This window comes from Bos javanicus, chromosome 3 (assembly GCF_032452875.1).
Source record: "Bos javanicus breed banteng chromosome 3, ARS-OSU_banteng_1.0, whole genome shotgun sequence".
Taxonomy (NCBI): domain Eukaryota; kingdom Metazoa; phylum Chordata; class Mammalia; order Artiodactyla; family Bovidae; genus Bos; species Bos javanicus.
Genome location: NC_083870.1, coordinates 78,763,569 through 78,784,268, shown reverse-complemented (window position 1 = coordinate 78,784,268; position 20,700 = coordinate 78,763,569). Strand labels below are relative to the sequence as shown.

At 39.0% G+C, this 20,700-nt stretch overlaps 1 protein-coding gene across 1 annotated transcript in view; it reads left to right on the top strand.

Annotated features, from left to right (window-relative positions):
• The window catches only part of DYNLT5 (dynein light chain Tctex-type family member 5), a 29,738-nt gene extending 9,488 nt beyond the window's left edge, over positions 1-20,250 (top strand). The window contains exons 3-5 of the mRNA XM_061411683.1: positions 9,273-9,364; positions 17,051-17,175; positions 18,257-20,250. Of these exons, the coding sequence (XP_061267667.1) occupies positions 9,273-9,364; positions 17,051-17,175; positions 18,257-18,460 (421 nt within the window). The 3' untranslated portion in view covers positions 18,461-20,250. The remainder of the gene's footprint in view (positions 1-9,272; positions 9,365-17,050; positions 17,176-18,256) is intronic.
• Positions 20,251-20,700: the final 450 nt, after the last annotated feature.

Genomic DNA, 20,700 nt, shown 5'->3' with positions numbered 1-20,700 from the left:
TAGAAGAGGAATTTACTCTATCAGATATGATGTACCACAAAGCTGTAGTAAGTAAAAATAATGAATGTAGGAATAAACAAACAGGTGTAAGAACAGACAAATAGATCAATGGAACACATAGAAACTTTAGAACTAGACCTATGAATATATAGAACATAGTATGTGAACAAGGAGAAATGCTGGGTTTTTAATAGATTGTTTTGGGAGAAAGCTAGCTTACTCTATGAAGGGGGAAAAATGAAGCTGAATTCTTACACCAATTAAATTGTAGACTCTAGGTGGAAGCCTGAAATGTGGAAAGATAGGAAGCTAATAGAAAAAAAGTATAAAATATCTTTGTGTTCTTTGGGAAGGAAAGATTTCTTAAGTTCCAAAGTGAAAAACTAAAACCATAAAGCAAAAAGAGAAAAATGATAAATACAATTATATTAAAATTTAGCATTTCTCTTCAAAAAATAATACAATAGACACAGTTTATAGGCCAGTAAAAGATGTATATTTGTAAATTTATGCACATTAACAATTTAAAAAAAAAAACAGGAAAACAATTTTTAAATCATCAAAAGAGATAAATAGCAATTTACAGAAGCAAAGCCAAAATGGCAAAGCAGAATGTGAAGAGTTGCTTAAATTCACTTGGAATGAGAAAAATGCTTCAAAAAATTGAAACAAGATACCATATTTCACCCATCCAAATGGCAAAATATGAGAAGGTAGACTAATATCAAATGTTGGCATGGCTAGTGGGAATAAAAGCTTATATAGGCATTCAGAGAAGAAATCTAACATTACTTAGAAAAAAATAGGGATATAAATTCCCTATTTTCCTTATATATTGAGGAAATTAAGGTTTTTGTGTGGTAGAGTGACTGGCCAGAGTATCACAATTCCCAGATATCAGAGCAAATAATCTGTGATTCTCTGACTCTAGAACTTGGAGATCTCATGAAAGTATTTGTATTTGTTGTGGGCTAAATTGTATACCCCACTACTCCTGCCAAATTCATATGTTGAAGTCCTAGTCCACAAACCTCGGAATGTGATCTTAGTTGGAAACAGGGTCTTTAAAGAGGTAATTAAGTTTAAATGTGTTCATTAGGGTGGGTTCTAATCCAATGTGTCTGGTGTCCTTGTAAGAAAAGGCAACTTGGACACAAACAGAGTTGGAAGGAAATGAGTTACAGGGAGGGGACAGCCATCCACCATCTAAGGAGAGAGGCCTAGAACAGATCCTTCTCTCACGACTCTCAGAAGTCAGCCAACAATCCAGCCAACACCAATTCTCAAACTTCTAGCCCCCAGAACTGTGAAACAGCAGACTTCTGTTGTGTAAGCCACACAGTCTTGGAGGCTGGAAATCTGAAATCAACATGCCAGCTGGGTTAGGTTCTGGTGACAGCCAGCTTCCTGACTTGCAGATGGCCATCTTTTCACTGTGTCTTTGCATGGAGGAGAGAACCCTGCTATATCTTCCTCTTATATAAGGTCCCAGGTTCTATCAGTGTAGGGCTTCACCTTTAAGGCTTCATTTAACCTTCATCACCTCCTTAAAGGCCCTATTTCCAATACACTCACATGGGGGTGTTAAGGCTTCAACCTATGAATTTCAAAGAGACAGTTTCATTCATAGCAGGCACTGCCATCTCTAGCCTGCTGCTGCTGCTGCTGCAAAGTCGCTTCAGTCATGTCCGACTCTGTGCAACCCCATAGACGGCAGCCCACCAGGCTCCCCCATCCCTGGGATTCTCCAGGCAAGAACACTGGAGTGGGTTGCCATTTCCTTCTCCAATGCATGAAAGTGAAAAGTGAAAGTGAAGTCGCTCAGTCATGTCTGACTCTTTGAGACCCCATGGACTGCAGCCCACCAAGCTCCTCTGTCCATGGGATTTTCCAGGCAAGAGTACTGGAGTGGTGTGCCATTGCCTTCTCTGCGTCTCTAGCCTAGATTACCATAAAAGCTTTCTAACTGGAATCCCTGTGTTCACAGGGATACCAGCCTGTTCTCTACAGAGCGTTTGGAGTTATTGTAAAATATAAAGTAGATTTTGCTATTACTCTGCTCAAAATTCTATAAAGGCTCCCACTTTATCAAAGTAAAAGCCAAGGTTTTAAGATGGCCCACAAAACTCTACATGGTTCAGCTACCTGACTCATTGGAAACCCCATCCTTCCACCTTCCTGCTTGCTCCCTCCTCGCCAGCTATTCTGGCCTGTAGGCACTTCTTCAGAAATACCAGGCAGCCTTCTGCCTCAAAGTCTGTGCATGTGCTTTTCCCTCCCTCTGACACACCCTTCCCTCCAACATCCACATGGCTCATTTCCTCACCTCCTCCAACTCTTGGCTCAGGGAGATATATCTTGATCATTCTGTTTAAAATAAAACACAACCACCTCTCTCCCATCCGCTTCCAGCCTCCCTTAACAAATATCTCCTTTTCCGTGTAGCATTTATCATCTAACACAGTATATGAGCTTCCCTGGTGGCTCAGATGGTAAAGCATCTGCCTGCAATGCGGGAGACCTGGGTTCAATCCCTGGGTTGGGAAGATCTCCTGGAGAAGGAAATGGCAACCCACTCCAGTACTCTTGCCTGGAGAATCCCACAGACAGAGAAGCCTGGTAGGCTACAGTCCACGGGTCACAAAGAGTCGGACACTACTGAGCGAGTGCTTATGGGCTTCCCTGGTGGCTCAGTGGTAAAGAATGTGCCTGCCATTGCAGGAGACATGGGTTTGATCCCTGGGTCAGGAAGATCCCCTGGAGAAGGAAATGGCAACCCCCTCCACTATTCTTGCCTGGGAAACCCCATAGACAGAGGAGCCTGGAAGGCTATAGTCCATGGGGTTGCAAAAGAGTAGGATATGACTTAGCAACTAAACAACTTGTTTAGTATTTTATTATATTCTTTCCGTCTCTTCTCACTAGGTTCCATAAGGGTAGAGATCTTAGTTTGATTGTTAATTTGTTTTGTTTATGGGTTTTTTTTTCTGCATCCCAAGGACCTAGAATGGTACCTGGCACATAGCCATCACTTAATAAATATTTTTTGATGGTAGAATGCATAATTATTATATTATTCCCCCGTAGCTCAGTTGGTAAAGAATCTGCCTGCAATGCAGGAGACCCAGGTTAAATCCTGGGTCGGGAAGATCCCCTGGAGAAGGAAATGGCAACCCACTCCAATATTCTTACCTAGAGAATCCCATGGACAGAGGAGCCTAGGAGGCTACACTCCATGGGGTCGCAAGAGTCGGACACAACTTAGCGACTAAACTGCCGCCGCCACCACCACCAGTTCCTGAACACAAACGGGTTAGGTTCACAGGTCCGTGTATGTGTTAAGTCCAGAGTGACAGAGAGCTTTCATCTTGCAGACATAAGATACATTTAGAGAAAAAAAAAAAGTTTTGTTCAAATTTTAAAAACAAGTTATATGTTACTTTCTTGCTGAAACCTTCCATTGTTCACCTATTTAAAAAAGAAAAAGAAGAACATCATCATTTGTATTGAACCTTTGTTGGGTTAGATGATCTCCATGGGGTTGCAGAGGTAACCATGGCACCCATGCTCTCAGCCTCACCTCTCTGATGATTGCCAAGGGTAATGTGACTTTGAACTGTGAACTGTGCATTCATCCAGGAGCTGCATCACAAGTTTCATCAGCTGCTCTTGATCTTAACCTCACCTTCTCTTGGATGAAGGGATTCATCAATGGGCTTCAGACACAAACTCTGACTTTGTATTCACCCACTCAAAATTGTTCTACTTTGTCAGTCACCTTTCCTGGATCAATCACTCCAGAGCTAGAATTTTCACAGGTTGCATGGTTCATTCTTTGTCCTTCAAAATCATCCCTCCTCCTAAAATATGTATCCCTCGGGAACACATACCATGGCATTTTATCTCCTCTTTGATTTTTGAAAATATTTCTTGACTTTTGTCTCCATTATAACCTTTCTCTTGTAAGATAGGACCAATAATGTGAATAAAATATCTCAAAACTATGTAAAAGTCTGGCAACCTTTGTTTTTGTTCAGTCTGATGTTAAGTCATGTCCAACTCTGTGACCCCATGGACTATAGCATGCCAGGCTTCCCTGTCCTTCATTATCTCCCTGAGTTTGTTCAAACTCATTTCAATTGAGTCAGTGATGCCATCCAACCATCTCATCCTCCGTCATCCCTTCTCCTCCTGCCTTCAATCTTTCTCAGCATCAGGGTCTTCTCTAGTGAACTGGCTCTTTGCATCAGATGGCCAAAGTACTGGCAACCTTGCTACAAACTAAATAGCCACACAACTAAATCACCTTAACAGACAACTTGTACCTTCCACTGATGGGGGAAGACTTGTTATGCTTTTGATCTTAAGCATAACATTCATAAAAATATCAATAGACGTTTGAGGTAGCAAGTTCCCAAGTGAGTTTCAATGCATATTTTATTTTCTACATCTTGTTTCTCTAGCACAGGGACTCTCATTTTTTTAAAAATTTTACCAGTACTTCTCACTTTGCCTGCCATGTTATGGGCAATAAATATCTGTTGAAAGAATGAAGAAAATAAAAATGTACACGTTTATACCCTGAAGCCTTCTTTTTCTCTGTGCACTCTGAAATATCTCCACTGGGAGGCAGCACATGACTTTAATAACAGATTTTTTAAAAAGGTTAATGCTATGATACCATTCAAAATATGGTACTTTGAAGCCTTTCACAGTTACAAATTGAAGAACGAGATGATAGTCTGACCTTCTTAAACTACTAAACTGATAACTACAAGGCTGAGCTATCTATTCAAATATTATATCTTACTACAGCTTCAAAATACTAAATAATGTCAGTAGCAACAGCTGGAAATGAATTCTTAATAATAATTAGATGGTATTATAGCTGGTGAGATTTAATTGACATTATTTTTCTATCTCCAACCATCATAAAAATAAGACATGCCTTGTATTCTGTTTAATTCAAGAAATGGTCAGCATGCAAATTTGTAAGATGTCTTCAGGAAAACTGAATTTCATGAAAAATATAAACATTCTAACTCCTTAGCTATTTTGTGTGGGGCTCTTTTCTGCATAATCAGAACGCAGGCTCTTGGGTTGGCATGGGACGTTTCCAACGTCAATCAGTTACAATACAGGAGGGTTATATACAATATGGATTTCCCTGGTGGCTCAGCAGTAAAAAATCTGCCTACAATACAGGACACTTAAGTGACACGGGTTCAACCCCTGGGTAGGGCAGATCCTGTGGAGGAGGAAATGGCAACTGGCTCCAGTATTCTTGCCAGGAAAATCCCATGGACAGGGGAGCCTACAATCCATAGAATCATAAAGAGTCAGACATGACTCAGCTGCTGAGCACACACACACATATACAATGTAGGAGGATTACTTTTGTTACTGTGGACAAATTTCATGCAGCTGTTTCCACATTCAGGCTAATTCCAAGTCTATTCTGAGCAATAGTATATGTGATTCAAAGTATTAACTGACATTTACACTGAATACAAATTGTTACTCTTTTCTCTAGAATAATATTAGTTGATTTCTTCAGTGTTTTTACCAGCAGCTTATTCCAGACTTTCAGTTTTCCTGATTTTACTAAAACCTACCTTCTTTCCTAAAACTTTACAACTCTCGTGGATACATTTTGCCAGTTGAAATCCTTTTCCTCCATAAATGCAACACACTCATGAAACACATAGACAGCAAAAACATTTTTCAAATTAAAAAAATCAACTACAGCATTCCATTTGCAGTGAGATCAGGTGTCTAAAAAGATTATTATTATAAACTAGGGAAGGCCTGGTCATAGATGACTGAAATTCATCCTCTTGTAACACTGTGAAATATACACAGTAAATTTGTTGTGCTGTGATACAGTACCGGTAATTAAAGTGACAAATTTGCTCTTTGAAGCATCTCACATTTTTATCTTAAAAATTTTCAGAGGGCTTGAATAAAGCTGTTTACCAACAGGAAATATGTACAAGTCCTTCTGAGTCAATGTTCTGAACTGACATTGATAACTCCAAGTATTTTTAATATTTTATGTCTTCTTTTGTCTTTTTCAAGCAGTAGATATCATATTTTTTCTGTTCAGCATATTATTCTCTTTTCTCTCTCCCTTTTTCCAAACGATCTCCTTCTAATGTGAGAACTCTCAGGTATCAGTTTCAAAAGATATCATGAATAGGATTTTTTTTAAGTAAAATTTTCCTATAACTTTCCTTGAAGTTTTTGTCTTTCCAGTGTACAGAAATCAATAGACTAATATCTTCCTTCTGCATGATAAAGGAAGCCAGGTTTTCAGCAAAATATCTGAAATCTCATTCCTGAAAGCCCCATCTCTTTCACAAAATTAACTCCAAGTTTTGTGCTCTGTTAATTATGACATCCTACTTCCAAACTCTGTATCAGTTATATCTAATGCTTCTTATAATATTTTTATAAAAAACATTGGCTTAAACAAAATAGAAATATATTTTCTCTTGCATTAAAAAAAAAAAAAGTCTGGAAAAAATAGTTCAGGAACCTAGTTTTCTAGCTTTTGTTCCATTATCCATAAGGTCATCCCAAGAGCCAAGATAGCTCCTGAGCTCTTGCCATCATATCTATACACCAGTTATAAACAGGCCCCTGCTGTTTGAATTAGTTGCATTAATTCTCTCAGAATTTTTCCTATAACTTCTTCTGTGAGTTTTTAATATGGTGTTTTGTAGAGAAAAAATAGGGTCTTTATATGTTTGTGCAAGGTAAATTTTAATTGCAGCAATTAATTATTTCAGGAAGTCATTGCCCCTATTTCCATTATATCAGATATGATCATATGTAAAACTTTGTCACTGAGAGGTAAATAGGATATGTGAAATTCAAGTCTGCTTTTCCTTTATGTATGACATTAAGCCCTTTGTCTAGTTCTCTTTATCACTGAAATGGGCAGAAAAATGTCTTTCTTACTTACGTAAAGGGAATATTTTAAAGATAAAATGAGATAATTGATGGAAAATGTTTTGGAAAATAAAAAGTAGCATATACAATATTGGGGCAGCCTGGCTTATCTTAGAATCAAGGGGCTTATGCAACATTGGGTTTTCCAAGCAGAAGCTATCACTTTGGTGCTGCCCGCAACACCTGCAGCCAGTGTGGCTAAACAGGTTGGTTGCTACTTCAAAGGGCAGCAGAAAATTGAGGAAAGCAGGTGTTACAAGAAAGAAGACTAACTCTAATCCAGAAATCCCTCATGGAAAAGCAGCCATAATAATGTCTTGCATCACTTTCTTGGGCTAGATGGGTAAACCTTAATTTATTGTGTAAATTGTATTGTATTAAAGGATTTTTTAAATTTAATGTCCATGATTTTCTTAAAATAGCAATTTGCAAGAAGCTCACTAATTCCCAACAACTCAGAATTAAGTATTTAAAACTCCTTGCAGAGAGGAAAAAAAAGCCCCAAAGATTAAGAACAAATATCCTATTCTCATTTAATTAAAGCAAAAATGTAGCCTCTTAGAAAAGTAGTCACTCTGAAAGCACACACGCACACACACACACACACACACTATTATCTCATCTCCTTTGAAATGACATCTGTTTAACCTCCATTTTCACAGGTGGAGATTATTGGGGTAGAGACCTGAGACTGCCTTTAGTGACAGCTGAATTTCCTCTGATTAAGCAGTGCTGTAGAGCCTTTAGGAGTTCCTCTTCACTTGGGTCTCCTGTTCAGCACCTGGATAAGCTTATATTGCCTTGGTAACCAAGCCAAAACCCTTTCTTACTGTTGAAAGGGTGATTGATGCTTATTGATTATGATAGTTTGGGTGAATTGCGGTTTCTGTCATCATGTAGAGGGGTTTCTCAGTTTTCTTTCTTCTGCTAAAGGGATTTTGTGAGGTACATTTAATAATAAACTCTTTATAATCCCCCATGTATGTAGAGAACTTGTTTCCCAACATTTTAAGCTTCCCTGTATAATCCCCAGTCCCTTTGTGAGTTTTGTCCACTTTGAGGAAAGCCTTTGCACCTGTCATAGAATTGCCAATAGTTGTTTGTTTTTGAGACAGTCTCCTTTTTAAAAAATTATTTATTTTTAATTGAAGGATAATTTGCTTTACAATATTGGCTTGATTTCTGCCATATATCAACATAAATTAGCCATAGATGTACATATATCCCCTCCTTTAACCTCTCTCCCACCTCCCACCCTTTCCCACCCCTCTAGGTTGTTACAGAGCCCCAATTTGAGTTCCCTGAGTTATACAGCAAATTTCCATTGTCTATCTATTTTACATACAGTAGTATATATGAAGAAGATTGAGAGCAGAAGGATAAGAGGGGTCAGAGGATGAGATGACTGGATGGCATCACCAACGCAATGAACATGAATTTGGGCGAACTTGGGGAGATGGTGAGGGACAGAGAGGCCTGGCATGCTGCAGTCCATGGGGTCGCAAAAGTCAGACACAACTGGGTGACTGAACGACAACAAAGTGTATATGGAGAGAGTAACGTGAAGCATATATACTGCCAGTAGCTTTCAAAACACATACAGGCATCCCTCGGTATCTACTGAACACTGGTTCCAGAAGCCCCTGTGAATATCAAAATCTGTGGATGCTCAAGTTTCTTATTTTTGTTGCTTAGTTACTAAGTCATATCCAACTCTTTTGCAACCCCATGGACCGTAACCCACCAGGCCACTCTGTCCATGGGATTTTCCAGGCAAGTATACTAGAGTGGGTTGCCATTTCCTGCTCCAGAAGATCTTCCCGACCCAGGGATCAAACCTGCATCTTCTGCATTAGTAGGCAGGTTCTTAACCACTGAGTCACCAGGGAAGCCCAAGTCCCTTATATAAAATGGCGAAATACAGGTGGCCCTGTGTACCCATGGGTTCCATATCCATGGATTTAACCAAACAAAATCCATAACTCTAGAATCCACAGATGTGGAGGGCCCACTCTACAAACTCTGTTACCCTGCGAATGGAACAATCCATGAATACTTTCATGATAATCAAAGGCCCCAGGCACTGAACTGGGTTTCTACCACTATATTGAGACTTGTTCCAAGTAACTCTCTACTCCAGTAATATTTCCATCTCTAAAATGTTTTAGACTTTAAATATTTTACCGGGATATATCTACATGAGACTTGCCGGAAATTTTTTTAGAGGAAAAACTTATAACTTTTTTGCGAAAAGCAACATTGTGTTTTGTTACCATTGTGATCATAACTGTTAAAATTTGCTTTCTCCTTGCTTTTAGCTCTGTGAGTACAGTGTCTTATATGGATGAACCTTGCCAGCCTGAAGATGCCTCTCGCCTCACAGTTCACATGGAAAACACTTACCAACTGGGTGTGTTATTTTATTATTCCTTCCAATTTAAAACTTCTAATTTCATGAGTGATATTTACTCAAAATAATATCTGATAACCTGGCATCATCTTCAATACTAGCACTATATAAGGGATCTTAATTAATTGGGTGATTTGATATTGTTTTAATTTCTTCCTCTGCAAAATTGGGCCAGTACCCATTGTTTACTTTTTTTTCATCAGTATTTTCCAAATACCAAGCAATTCATTGGCTGCAACTGAGGTGTAGTGTGTGTTACTGAATTAAGAAGTTCATTGGGTATTTCAAGGTTATCTTGTGGAGTTTTTTGTATCTACTTGAGTTAAATGAAACAGATAGGCATTAAGATTTTATTGAACAAAACCAACCAAGATTGCTAATGGATGGAGAAAAAAGCCTTCAAGGCAAAAGCAAATGATTCCTGGTCCCCTGTTGACAGAGATGTTTATCTTTTCCCACAGAGGTTTTGGGTCTTTGAAAACAAAAATCCTTGCACCTGCCCCTGTTCTCCAGGTGGAATCCACAGTGACTATCATTCCTCCTCACATTTTCTCACAGAACTACTTCTTTGCTCCAAATGTGTACCTGCCCACTGTTATCTGGACCTATATATAATTATTGCTGTGTAGAAATTCCACAGAGACTTACCAGTAACCCAAGGAAGACGCAATGGGCCAGTGTGACTTAATCTGTGGCCAGTTAACCTTAAGAAAATTATAGACCATCAACACATCCCATTAGACCTTCTAGGCAGCTTTCTATGGTAATCCCCAAGATGACATGGATTGTAAAGCTCCATAATTAGCCTGTCCACGGGTATTTTCACAGTGCCTATGGTATACGGATAACATCCTGCCATTCAATATGCCCTTATACTCCACCTGATAACCTTACCAGTTTCCTTTGGGGGAGCACCACCACCACCATTATTCTCACTTTTGGTCCATAGCATCCTGCTGAAGCTGACACTGGCTTCGGAGATGTAACAGTGACTGACCTAGGGATTCGGCCAAGGTCATGAAAGCCTTTGAGAGTCAATTCAGAGAATATTGTTTGGGCTATTGAAGAAGTGGGTCAGCCTCTGAAACCTGCAAGGATGTAAGCTCTATGGCCCCTTTTGCCATCTTGCCCCCACACAAAGCCTGAGACCAAGTCCTAAACACCCTCTGTACTCGTAGACTTTTTATTTAGGCAAGCTAAGCATGGGTCAAGTTTTCTTGTAACTAAAAAATCTTCACTATTCAGTGCCTTGACTCTGGGCTCTGCATGCCAGAAGGGTTTGAATCGAAAGATAGCGAGGGAAAGACATCATTTGAGCTAAACTCCCATGAGATGATTTCAATAAGACAGCATTTAAAATATGAAGCCCCACGTTTCTTCAAAAATACATGCTTTCATAACTTATTTCCTCAAATAAGCTAAATTGTCTCATCAGTTTTAAAAGTACTGAGTGCTGAACCAAATTAGAAAAATAATTTTAAAAATACCTTAGTATAGAAAAAAAGTTTCCATATTTTCTTTCAAAAAGTCAAGCAAATTAGTCTTCTATGATTAGTCTTTTATACTTGACAATCAGTTTTATAAGGAGTCAGGTAGCTATTTTGTTAATAATCAAATATGTGTTTCTACTTCTACCTCTTTCTGGGTTTATTTTGCATCTGAAAGGTACTCTGTAGGCCTTTGGCAAAGATTTTCTCATATCTACACAGTAAATGGAGAAGGCAATGGCACCCTACTCCCGTACTCTTGCCTGGAAAATCCCATGGGCAGAGGAGCCTGGTAGGCGGCAGTCCATGGGGTCATGAAGTCGGACACGACTGAGCGACTTCACTTTCACTTTTCACTTTCATGCTTTGGAGAAGGAAATGACAACCCACTCCAGTGTTCTTGCCTGGAGAATCCCAGGGACGGGGGAGCCTGGTGAGCTGCCGTCTCTGGGGTCGCACAGAGTTGGACACGACTGAAGCGACTTAGCAGCAGCAGCAGCACACAGTAAATACTGACTTGAGGAGTTAAAGCAACATCAGTCACCAGTATTACCGTGTTTAAGTTTTCACATTCTACCCAATAATATGTGCATCATTGAAACATATCTTAAATGTTTAGTATGGTTGTCCTCCCTTTATATGAGTAATTATAGCCACCAAGAATGAGATTAAACATGAGTATAATTAAAGAAAAAAAGAAAAAGGAAGAATGAAAAGATATTTCTTATAATTAAAAGCCCCTTATCTCCTCCCATTAATTGATTACTGAAACATGAATACAGCAGAAAATACTGGCTGTAGGGGCCAACGTACATGAGTCTGAATACTTGTTTTGCCCATTCCTAAATAAATAATGTTTGAGCAAGGTATTCAGCATCCTTGAACCTCAGTTTCTTCCTCTGTAAGTAGGGATCATAGGTCACACATGGTAGGGATACAATGAGAATTAAATAAAGTATTATATTTAAACTGCTTCTCATTCAGTATGTTATTGCTTCTGACTATAGAACCTTAGATCACTAAGAATAAAAGCCTTCCATGACATCCAATGTAACTTCCTCTTAAGTATTGAATGAGTTCTCCACAGGACTTTTTCTGGAGCAATGACTATAGAGGTACCCTATTATTTAAACATTGACTGTAATCCCCACATCACACAGGGCTGCAGATGGCCATCCTTGCTGACACATCAAGACAGCGCACCTGAGATGCAGCCAATATAGTGAAAAACAGAATCGAAAGGTGGCAAGAGAAAGGCATCATTTGAGCTCAGCTCCCATGAGATGATCAGGCCCTGTCACCAGATCATTTATTGGACACAGCCTGCCAGTCTCACCGCTCCCTCTTTGCTCCACCCTATAGGGGTCCTTCCTGCCTGTGGAGACCTAAACCGTCTCCCGCCTTACACCATTGTCCATCCTGCAGCCTTCTTCTGCTCGCAATGAGGAGACAACAGTAACAGCAGCAACACTATAATAAAGATAACGAGTAGCTTTTTGTGTGGCAGACTCACTATTCTGAGCACTTTAAATACTTCATCGATTTCATCCCAACAAAAAACAGTAGGTGGCAATTCTCATCACTATCCCAAGCTGGGACGCTAAGACACAGATATGTTAACTAATCAAATTTTTATCTCTTCTCGCTTAAATCTGTTTTTACAGATAAGTTTTTCTTTCTTTTCTCCATCCTGATCCTTCTTCAGATCTTTGCAATTTGATTTATAAAAGCATTTTTTCCTCCTAAATTAGAAAAAAATTGTTCTAGAAAAGAAAAAAGGTTTCAGTTCAGTTCAGTCACCCAGTCGTGTCCGACTGTTTACAACCCCATGAGCCGCAGCATGCCAGGCCTCCCTGTCCATAAACAACTTCCGGAGTCCACCCAAACCCATGTCCATTGAGTCGATGATGCCATCCAACTATCTCATCCTCTGCTGTCCCCTTCTCCTCCTGCCCGCAATCTTTCCCAGCAGCAGGGTCTTTTCCAATGAGTCAGCACTTCGCATTAGGTGGCCAAATTACCGGAGCCTCACCTTCAACATCAGTCCTTCCAATGAACACCCAGGACTGATCTCGTTTAGGTGGACTGGTTGGATCTCCTTGCAGTTCAAGGGACTCTCAAGAGTCTTCTCCAACACCATAGTTCAAAAGCATCAATTCTTTGGCGCTCAGCTTTCTTTATAGCCCAACTCTCACATCCATACATGACCACTGGAAAAACCATAGCCTCGACTAGATGGACCTTTGCTGGCAAAGTAATATCTCTGCTTTTTAATATGCTGTCTAGGTTGGTCATAACTTTCCTTCGAAGGAGTAAGCGTCTTTTAATTTCATGGCTGCAATCACCATATGCAGTGATTTTGGAGCCCAGAAAAATAAAGTCTGCAACTGTTTCCACTGTTTCCCCCATCTATCTGCCATGAAGTGATGGGACCGGATGCCATGATCTTCGTTTTCTGAATGTTGAGCTTTAAGCCAACTTTTTCACTCTTCTCTTTCACTTTCATCAAGAGGCTCTTTAGTTCTTCTTCACTTTCTGCCATAAGGGTGGTGTCATCTGCATATCTGAGGTTCTTGACATCTCTCCCAGCAATCTTGATTCTAGCTTGTGCTTCTTCCAGCCCAGCGTTTCTCATGATGTACTCTGCATATAAGTTAAATAAGCAGGGTTACAATATACAGCCTTAATGTACTCCTTTTCCTATTTGGAACCAGTCTGTTGTTCCATGTCCAGTTCTAACTGTTGCTTCCTGGCCTGCATACAGGTTTCTCAAGAGGCAGGTCAGGTGGTCTGGTATTCCCATCTCTTTAAGAATTTCCCACGGTTTATTGTGATCCACACAGTCAAAGGCTTTGGCATAGTCAATAAAGCATAAATAGATGTTGTTCTGGAACTCTCTTGCTTTTTCCATGATCCAGTGGATGTTGGCAATTTGATCTCTGGTTCCTCTGCCTTTTCTAAAACAAGCTTGAACATCCGAAAGTTCACGGTACACATATTGCTGAAGCCTGGCTTGGAGAATTTTAAGCATTACTTTACTAGCATGTGAGATGTGTGCAACTGTGTGGTAGTTTGAGCATTCTTTGGCATTGCCTTTCTTTGGGATTGGAATGAAAACTGATCTTTTCCAGTCCTGTGGCCACTGCTGAGTTTTCCAAATTTGCTGGCATATTGAGAGCAGCACTTTCACAGAATCATCTTTCAGAATTTGAAATAGCTCAATTGGAATTCCATCACCTCCCCTAGCTTTGTTCGTAGTGATGCTTTCTAAGGCCCACTTGACTTCACATTCTAGGATGTCTGGCTCCAGGTGAGTGATCACACCATTGTGATTATCTGGGTCATGAAGATCTTTTTTATATAGTTCTTCTGTGTATTCTTGCCACCTCTTCTTAATAACTTCTGCTTCTGTTAGGTCCCTACCATTTCTATCTTTTATTGAGCCCATCTTTGCATGAAATGTTCCCTTGGTATCTCTAATTTTCTTGAAGAGATCTCTGGTCTTTCCCATTCTATTTTTTCCCTCTATTTCTTTGCATTGATCACTGAGGAAGGCTTTCTTATCTCTCCTTGCTATTCTTTGGAACTCTGCATTCAAATGGGTATATCTTTCCTTTTCTCCTTTGCTTTTCGCTTCCCGTCTTTTCACAGCTATTTGTAAGGCCTCCCCAGACAGCCATTTTGCTTTTTTGCATTCTTTTTCTTGGGGATGGTCTTGATTCCTGTCTCCTGTACAATGTCACGAACTTCCATCCATAGTTCATCAGGCACTCTGTCTATCAGATCTAGTGCCTTAAATCTATTTCTCACTTCCACTGTATAGTCATAAAGGATTTGTTTAGGTCATACCTGAATGATCTCGTGGTTTTCTCCACTTCAATTTCAGTCTGAATTTGGCAATAAGGAGTTCATGATCTGAGCCACAGTCAGCTTCTAGTCTTATTGTTGCTGACTGTATAGAGCTTCTCCATCTTTGGCTGCAAAGAATATAATCAATCTGATTTCGGTGTCGACCATCTGGTGATGTCCATGTGTTTTCCGTGTTTTACATGTGTTTACATGGTGATGTCCATGTTTTTTCACATGATGTCCATGTGAAAAAAGGTTTAGATCTTTGCATTAGTTGACTCTGAAAGTTTTGGGAGCTTGTTTTGGAAGTCAGTGAGTGAATGAAAGTCACTCAGTCATGTCCTACTCTTTGCGACCCCATGGACTGTAGTCCGCCAGGCTCCTCTGTCCATGGAATTCTCCAGGCAAGAATACTGGGATGGGTTTCCATGCCCTTCTCCAGGGGATCTTCCCAACCCAGGGATAGAACACAAGTCTTCCACATTGCAGGCAGATTCTTTACTGTCTGAGCCACCAGAGAAGCCCATTTTGGAAGTCAAGTGCTGATTATTGACTCTGTTTGCATCTCAGCATCCAAGCCTAAGTAAGACAATGGATGATTCTGCTATATAGGTCCAAGGTCACAAAGAAGTGAGAGAAGAAAAGTTGAAACTTTTTTCGGAATTGAATCTGGTTAATGAGATTTTTAAAAAATCTAAGGTAAGTGCAGAAAGGGCATTGGTACAGCTGGACAGCAGAAGCTATTGGAGACTGGGACCAGGTGCAGCCAGGACTCCATCTTTCCAGCCCTAACTGTGTGTGGGCTCCCTCTCTTGCTGTGGCTTGGCTTCCTTCTCACTATGAGGAACAGTTCCTGGGAGTCACATGTCATAACTTTTGACTCCAAAAAGAGACTGACTGACTTTTTTTTTACCTAGTTCTAGTTTAGTATTAAAGTTCCAAGAAAGGATTCTAATTGGCCTAGCTTGGGGCAAGTCCACCCAGCGCCAATCAACCATGACCTGGACTTGGATCCTAAAGAACCACATGGTTAGAGTGGGAAGAGGACCAGTCCCTTCCATGTGGGAGATGCTGTTCCCAAAGGACAGGGAGGTGTACCAGGTGGACACAGGCACTGAAGGAACTTACTGTTTTCTGAAAGGACCAATGCTCCCTATGGGTGATACAGGTCAAACTTAGGTAAATGTGATATGAGCGCTTGGCAGGAGGGAATGAAAAGGAGAAGTACCTATCTAAAAGATATAATCTGTTTAATTAGGTCCAACCTGGTAGGAACATCTTTAAAATTTTTTAAACAGAAAGGGAGAAACCACCCTCACATTTAGCCTCATCTCACTATCATAAGCAAATGGAAATCTTCTAAAAGATCCACAGGACAATGACACAGTAGGCGTTTGGCCTAGGGGGGCTGGTGCTCCATCTCTGATCCCACAAAGCAAGAGCAATCAGGACCAACCCTTTACAGATTTATAACTGCTTGTCTCTCTCCTATAGAAGGGGAGAGATTTCTGCCAACTAAATATTTGGGTTAATTCTCATACTCATTGTCTCCGATGTCTCATTTTACTTGTCTGGATTCATTTCCCAGGCTGATTTAAATTTAATTGAACAATTCCTGTATAAGCATCACAATAAAAATACTATAAATTGAGCCCCAGGAGGTTGACCTAACTGAATTCTAGGCGCGGGATATCACCTTGTGGTTAAGTTTAGCCACTGGGAAACTTCAGTGGGAAGTCAGAAGGGAGGAAGGAGTGTGAACCCCGCCTAAGGGCTCACCTTGTGCTCTTTGCATCCATCAGCAGAAGGACAAAGGCTGCTGTGGAGGGAGCCCTCTCCACATGGCTCTTCTGGGATCTCTCGTAAGAATTCCCTCCTCAGGTTGGGATGAAAATAACACCTTCTTTTTCACCAGCTGAGGGGGATAGAACATTCCTTCAATGATTCCCTGAATCCTGCTCAGACCTCCCTAAGGAGTCTGTTTATTAAATCCTCTAGGAATTGTCCTAACTTTAATGCACGATATATTTCCCTAGTCCCTGACTGATACAGTCATTGAAAATAAACACTTAAAAGATACTGATGACTACTGAAAATAGAACTGGGTAGAATTCTTCATCCATATCAACTCAGCAAATAATGATCAAGCCTCTGTATACCAAGCACTGGGCACATGAACACGTTATTGAGTGACACTGGAAATCTAATTGGGACCACTTTTTTTCCTTCAATAGAGGCCACCCAGAAGATTAAATGTCTCCACGTTTTGATACTCTTTTGATTAAGCTATGGTGTGGGCAGATATGATTTGAAATTACTTCTTTGAAAGAAATTTCATCTGTATTTTCAGGTCCTACCAAACATTTTCCTGTGGTCATTGTCAATCATATTCTGAAAGATGTGTTAACTACCTACCTACAAGAAGAACAGTATGAACCAGAACTCTGTAGACAGATGACTAAAACAATTTCTGAGGTATACGTGTGATTTCCTAAAGTGTTAACTATGACTAGAATATTTGCTGAAAGCACAACCCGCCTATTTTAATGAAAGCAGTTAATTTGTAGTAGCAGTAAAACTGTTTATTTTTATCTTATGAAAATATTTATTAGGTCATATTCCATGTGTGTCTATGTGTGTAAAAAGCCTTTGTCTAAAACAATTATTATGTGCATCACTTGCATGTATTCTGTTTTTAAAATGTATAAAACTGCCCCATTTATTTAAAAAATGTTATTATAAAAGATACAATATTTTAATGATCATTTTCTCTTCCCCAAAGAACCTTCTTTGAAGTGAAGTGAAAGTCGCTCAGTCGTGTCTGACTCTGCGACCCCATGGACTTGTCCGTGGAATTCTCCAGGCCAGAATACTGGAGTGGGTAGCCTTTCCCTTCTCCAGGAGATCTTCCCAATCCAGGGATAGAACCCAGGTCTCCCACATTACAGGTGGATTCTTTCCCAGCTGAGCCACAAGGGAAGCCCAAGAACACTGGAGTGGGTAGCCTATCCCTTCTCCAAAGCACCTTCTTTGCATGCCATCAAATAAAAACACTGGGGCCTTTAAAAACATTTCTATTTTTATCAACTAAAGTGCTGGCACTCCATGAAATTTTCTCTTTCTTTTTCATCATAATCTATCTAATAAGCATTCACAATTAGTCGTATTACAGGAGACTTCAGATGTATAGTCCCCTAATTAGACATGAACAAGATGGTATAATTGTAAAGCCAGCATTCTTTGAAGGGAAGCCATTTCAACATAGATTTTCCAAGAACACAATAAATGCATTGAAAACTCTGCTCTCTGGATTATCATTTTTCCATGTGCCTTAGAAAAGGTACATTTCTTGCTGGGGCTATCATTTTGTCCCTAAATGTCCTGTCTTATGCCTGAAGGAAATTATAGCTACCTTTCTATAGCAATTACTGAAAGGATCCACAAGATATCACGCTATTTTCCTCAATTAAACCCACTATATTTATGAGAAAAATTAAGACTTTTAAATTTCAATGTGACTAAGTGAGGACCTTTTGTTTTACCTTTTAATTTCTAGGTAATTAAGGCCCAGGTCAAGGACTTGATGATCCCACGATATAAGCTAATTGTGATCGTTCACATTGGACAACTGACTGGCCAGAGCATACTGATTGGAAGCAGATGCCTTTGGGATCCTAAAAATGATGCCTTTGCATCTTTCATTTTCAGAAATTCTTCTCTCTTTGCTCTTGCAAATGTCTACACAGTTTACTTTGAATGATTGAAAACAAGAAATCTAGTTCATACTCTTTAAATCAAGATATAGGGTATCTATGTACACAAGTTTCATTGCCCAAACATTAGAGAAAGACACAACACTAATATTTCAAACAATTGGAAATTTGAGGACTTTTTCATACTCTTGTAAGAATTAGGGGAGAGAATATGGCACAAGAAAGAATCTTGTGTATCCAAAGGAGAAATGAAGTCTTGGTTCTCCTGGATTGTTTTTTCATAGACATAGATTCTTATTACACATTACTTTGGGTACTAATTATTTTAATTATGCTTTCATTAGAGAGTTAGAATTCCCTCCATTGTTTTTTAATGAAAATCTTTTTTAAAAAAAATATGGCTATACACCCTGACCAATAAATGACGGTAGACTATTCAATATGGTATACACAAATGATAAATGTTACTACGTCTCAGTACTGCATATAAAAAAATATTGGTTTTCATTTTGCATTTAATAAACTGAGCAGCATTCATTAACTGCAATTTTTGTTATATGTACCTGACAGTTGAAACTGCTGAGGTAGAATTAATGATTTCATAACAATTATTGTAGTCCCACAGGACTGCAAGCTAAAACTAGACGCTCTTGTGGGTTGCCTGCACTTTACAAAATTGTGGGAGAACTGAATATTAGCTCTTCGATAATGGAAACAACAAATGAACAAAGGCTTTTTAGCACACTGAGGTGGATATTGTGATATTAAATATACATGATGCTTAATGGTAAGTTTGTCTGTAACACATAAATTCACGTATTGGAAAGAGACACTGCTTTTAAATATACACTGCCTGATACACCTTTCAATAGCTTTTCCTGGGCTAACAAACTTTTACACAAAATATATAGCTGGCAGCTTAACAAATAAAACATGTGTATTTACTATTTTGTTCCTATGAATTTAATACTAAAGTGACCCAGTGTGGTTTTGAATGGATGGCACTAAAATTTATAGGGCTGCACTAGCTTATTATTCTGTGGGTTAATGTAGCTTGTACCATGGATCATTTATTTTTATGGGGCTTTCAGCCCTTTGTATGCATGTAAAATTGTGAGTGGCGTTGTTCTTGGATGGTAAGTGGACTGCCTAGAGGACATTTGTTAAAGGTTAAAGACGAATTGTACACATATGGAGAAAATTAGCAACTCTATATTCCTAAGGAAGAAATGATGTGTAATTCATATCAAAACGAATTTAACAAATGGACAAGCAGTCAATGCTTTATAGTTATGTACTGATGTCTTATTTTTCCCTCAAGACAGTGCATATTTTTTAAGTATACTTTTAAAATCCCTTTTCTTCTCTTTGTTCCGGCATTTAAGGTAGCATTTCAAAATGAACTCGTCAATTTTCATTGTTTTTTTCTGTTAGTGCCTTTTTTTCTGTTAGTGGGAATACGTCTGTATAATAATTTATCACAACCAAAATTTGTCAGTCTCCATAGCCAGTTTCCAAACTGGCTATGATCTAGATTAGATCATTAAGTATAGTACATAAATGAATTTTCTATTTTCTTTGCCTATTTATGAACATCTCCCCTCTTAGAACAATAGCAGGGGAAATCATACAGCAATTTTGCATGAATAAATCATGTGAAGAAATTTTTTTTAGTATGTAGGAAGTCCACTATAAAAATTGCCTTATTTTTTAAAGTTATAAAATCTCAACCATGAAGTAATTTCTTACCATCTGTCCTAGGCTGTACTGGGATTCAAAACCTTACAACATGATGGCAGTTAAAAAGCAAAAAAGGAAGCAGTTTTCCAGCATATTGCCATATACTGTAACTCAGATAGTCAATGATGAATTTTAGCAATTATTATAACAACATAAGAACATATAGTAAAAGTTCACTAATTGTGACTATCTTGGAGGAATGCTGGTTAGTAAAAAACAGTTTTGTGATGGGAACTTTTGATAGATGTGTCAGCTAACACCTATTCCAATCTATAAATGTATCAAATTAATATGTTGTTCACCTCAAATTTATACAATGTTGTGTCATTGTATCTCAATTTTAAAATGAACATTTAAAAAATAAAGAAATGACACTAAATTTGAGGGAACTGTTTTACTCTGAAGCCTACTGAACTTTCTGGGTGTTTTTCATATCAATAGACATTCCTAAAGAGCCATCTCTACCTCACAGTGACATTGTATAGGACGTGGTAATCAAAACCATCCCCAAGAAAAAGAAACTCAAAAAGGCAAAATGGTTGTCTCA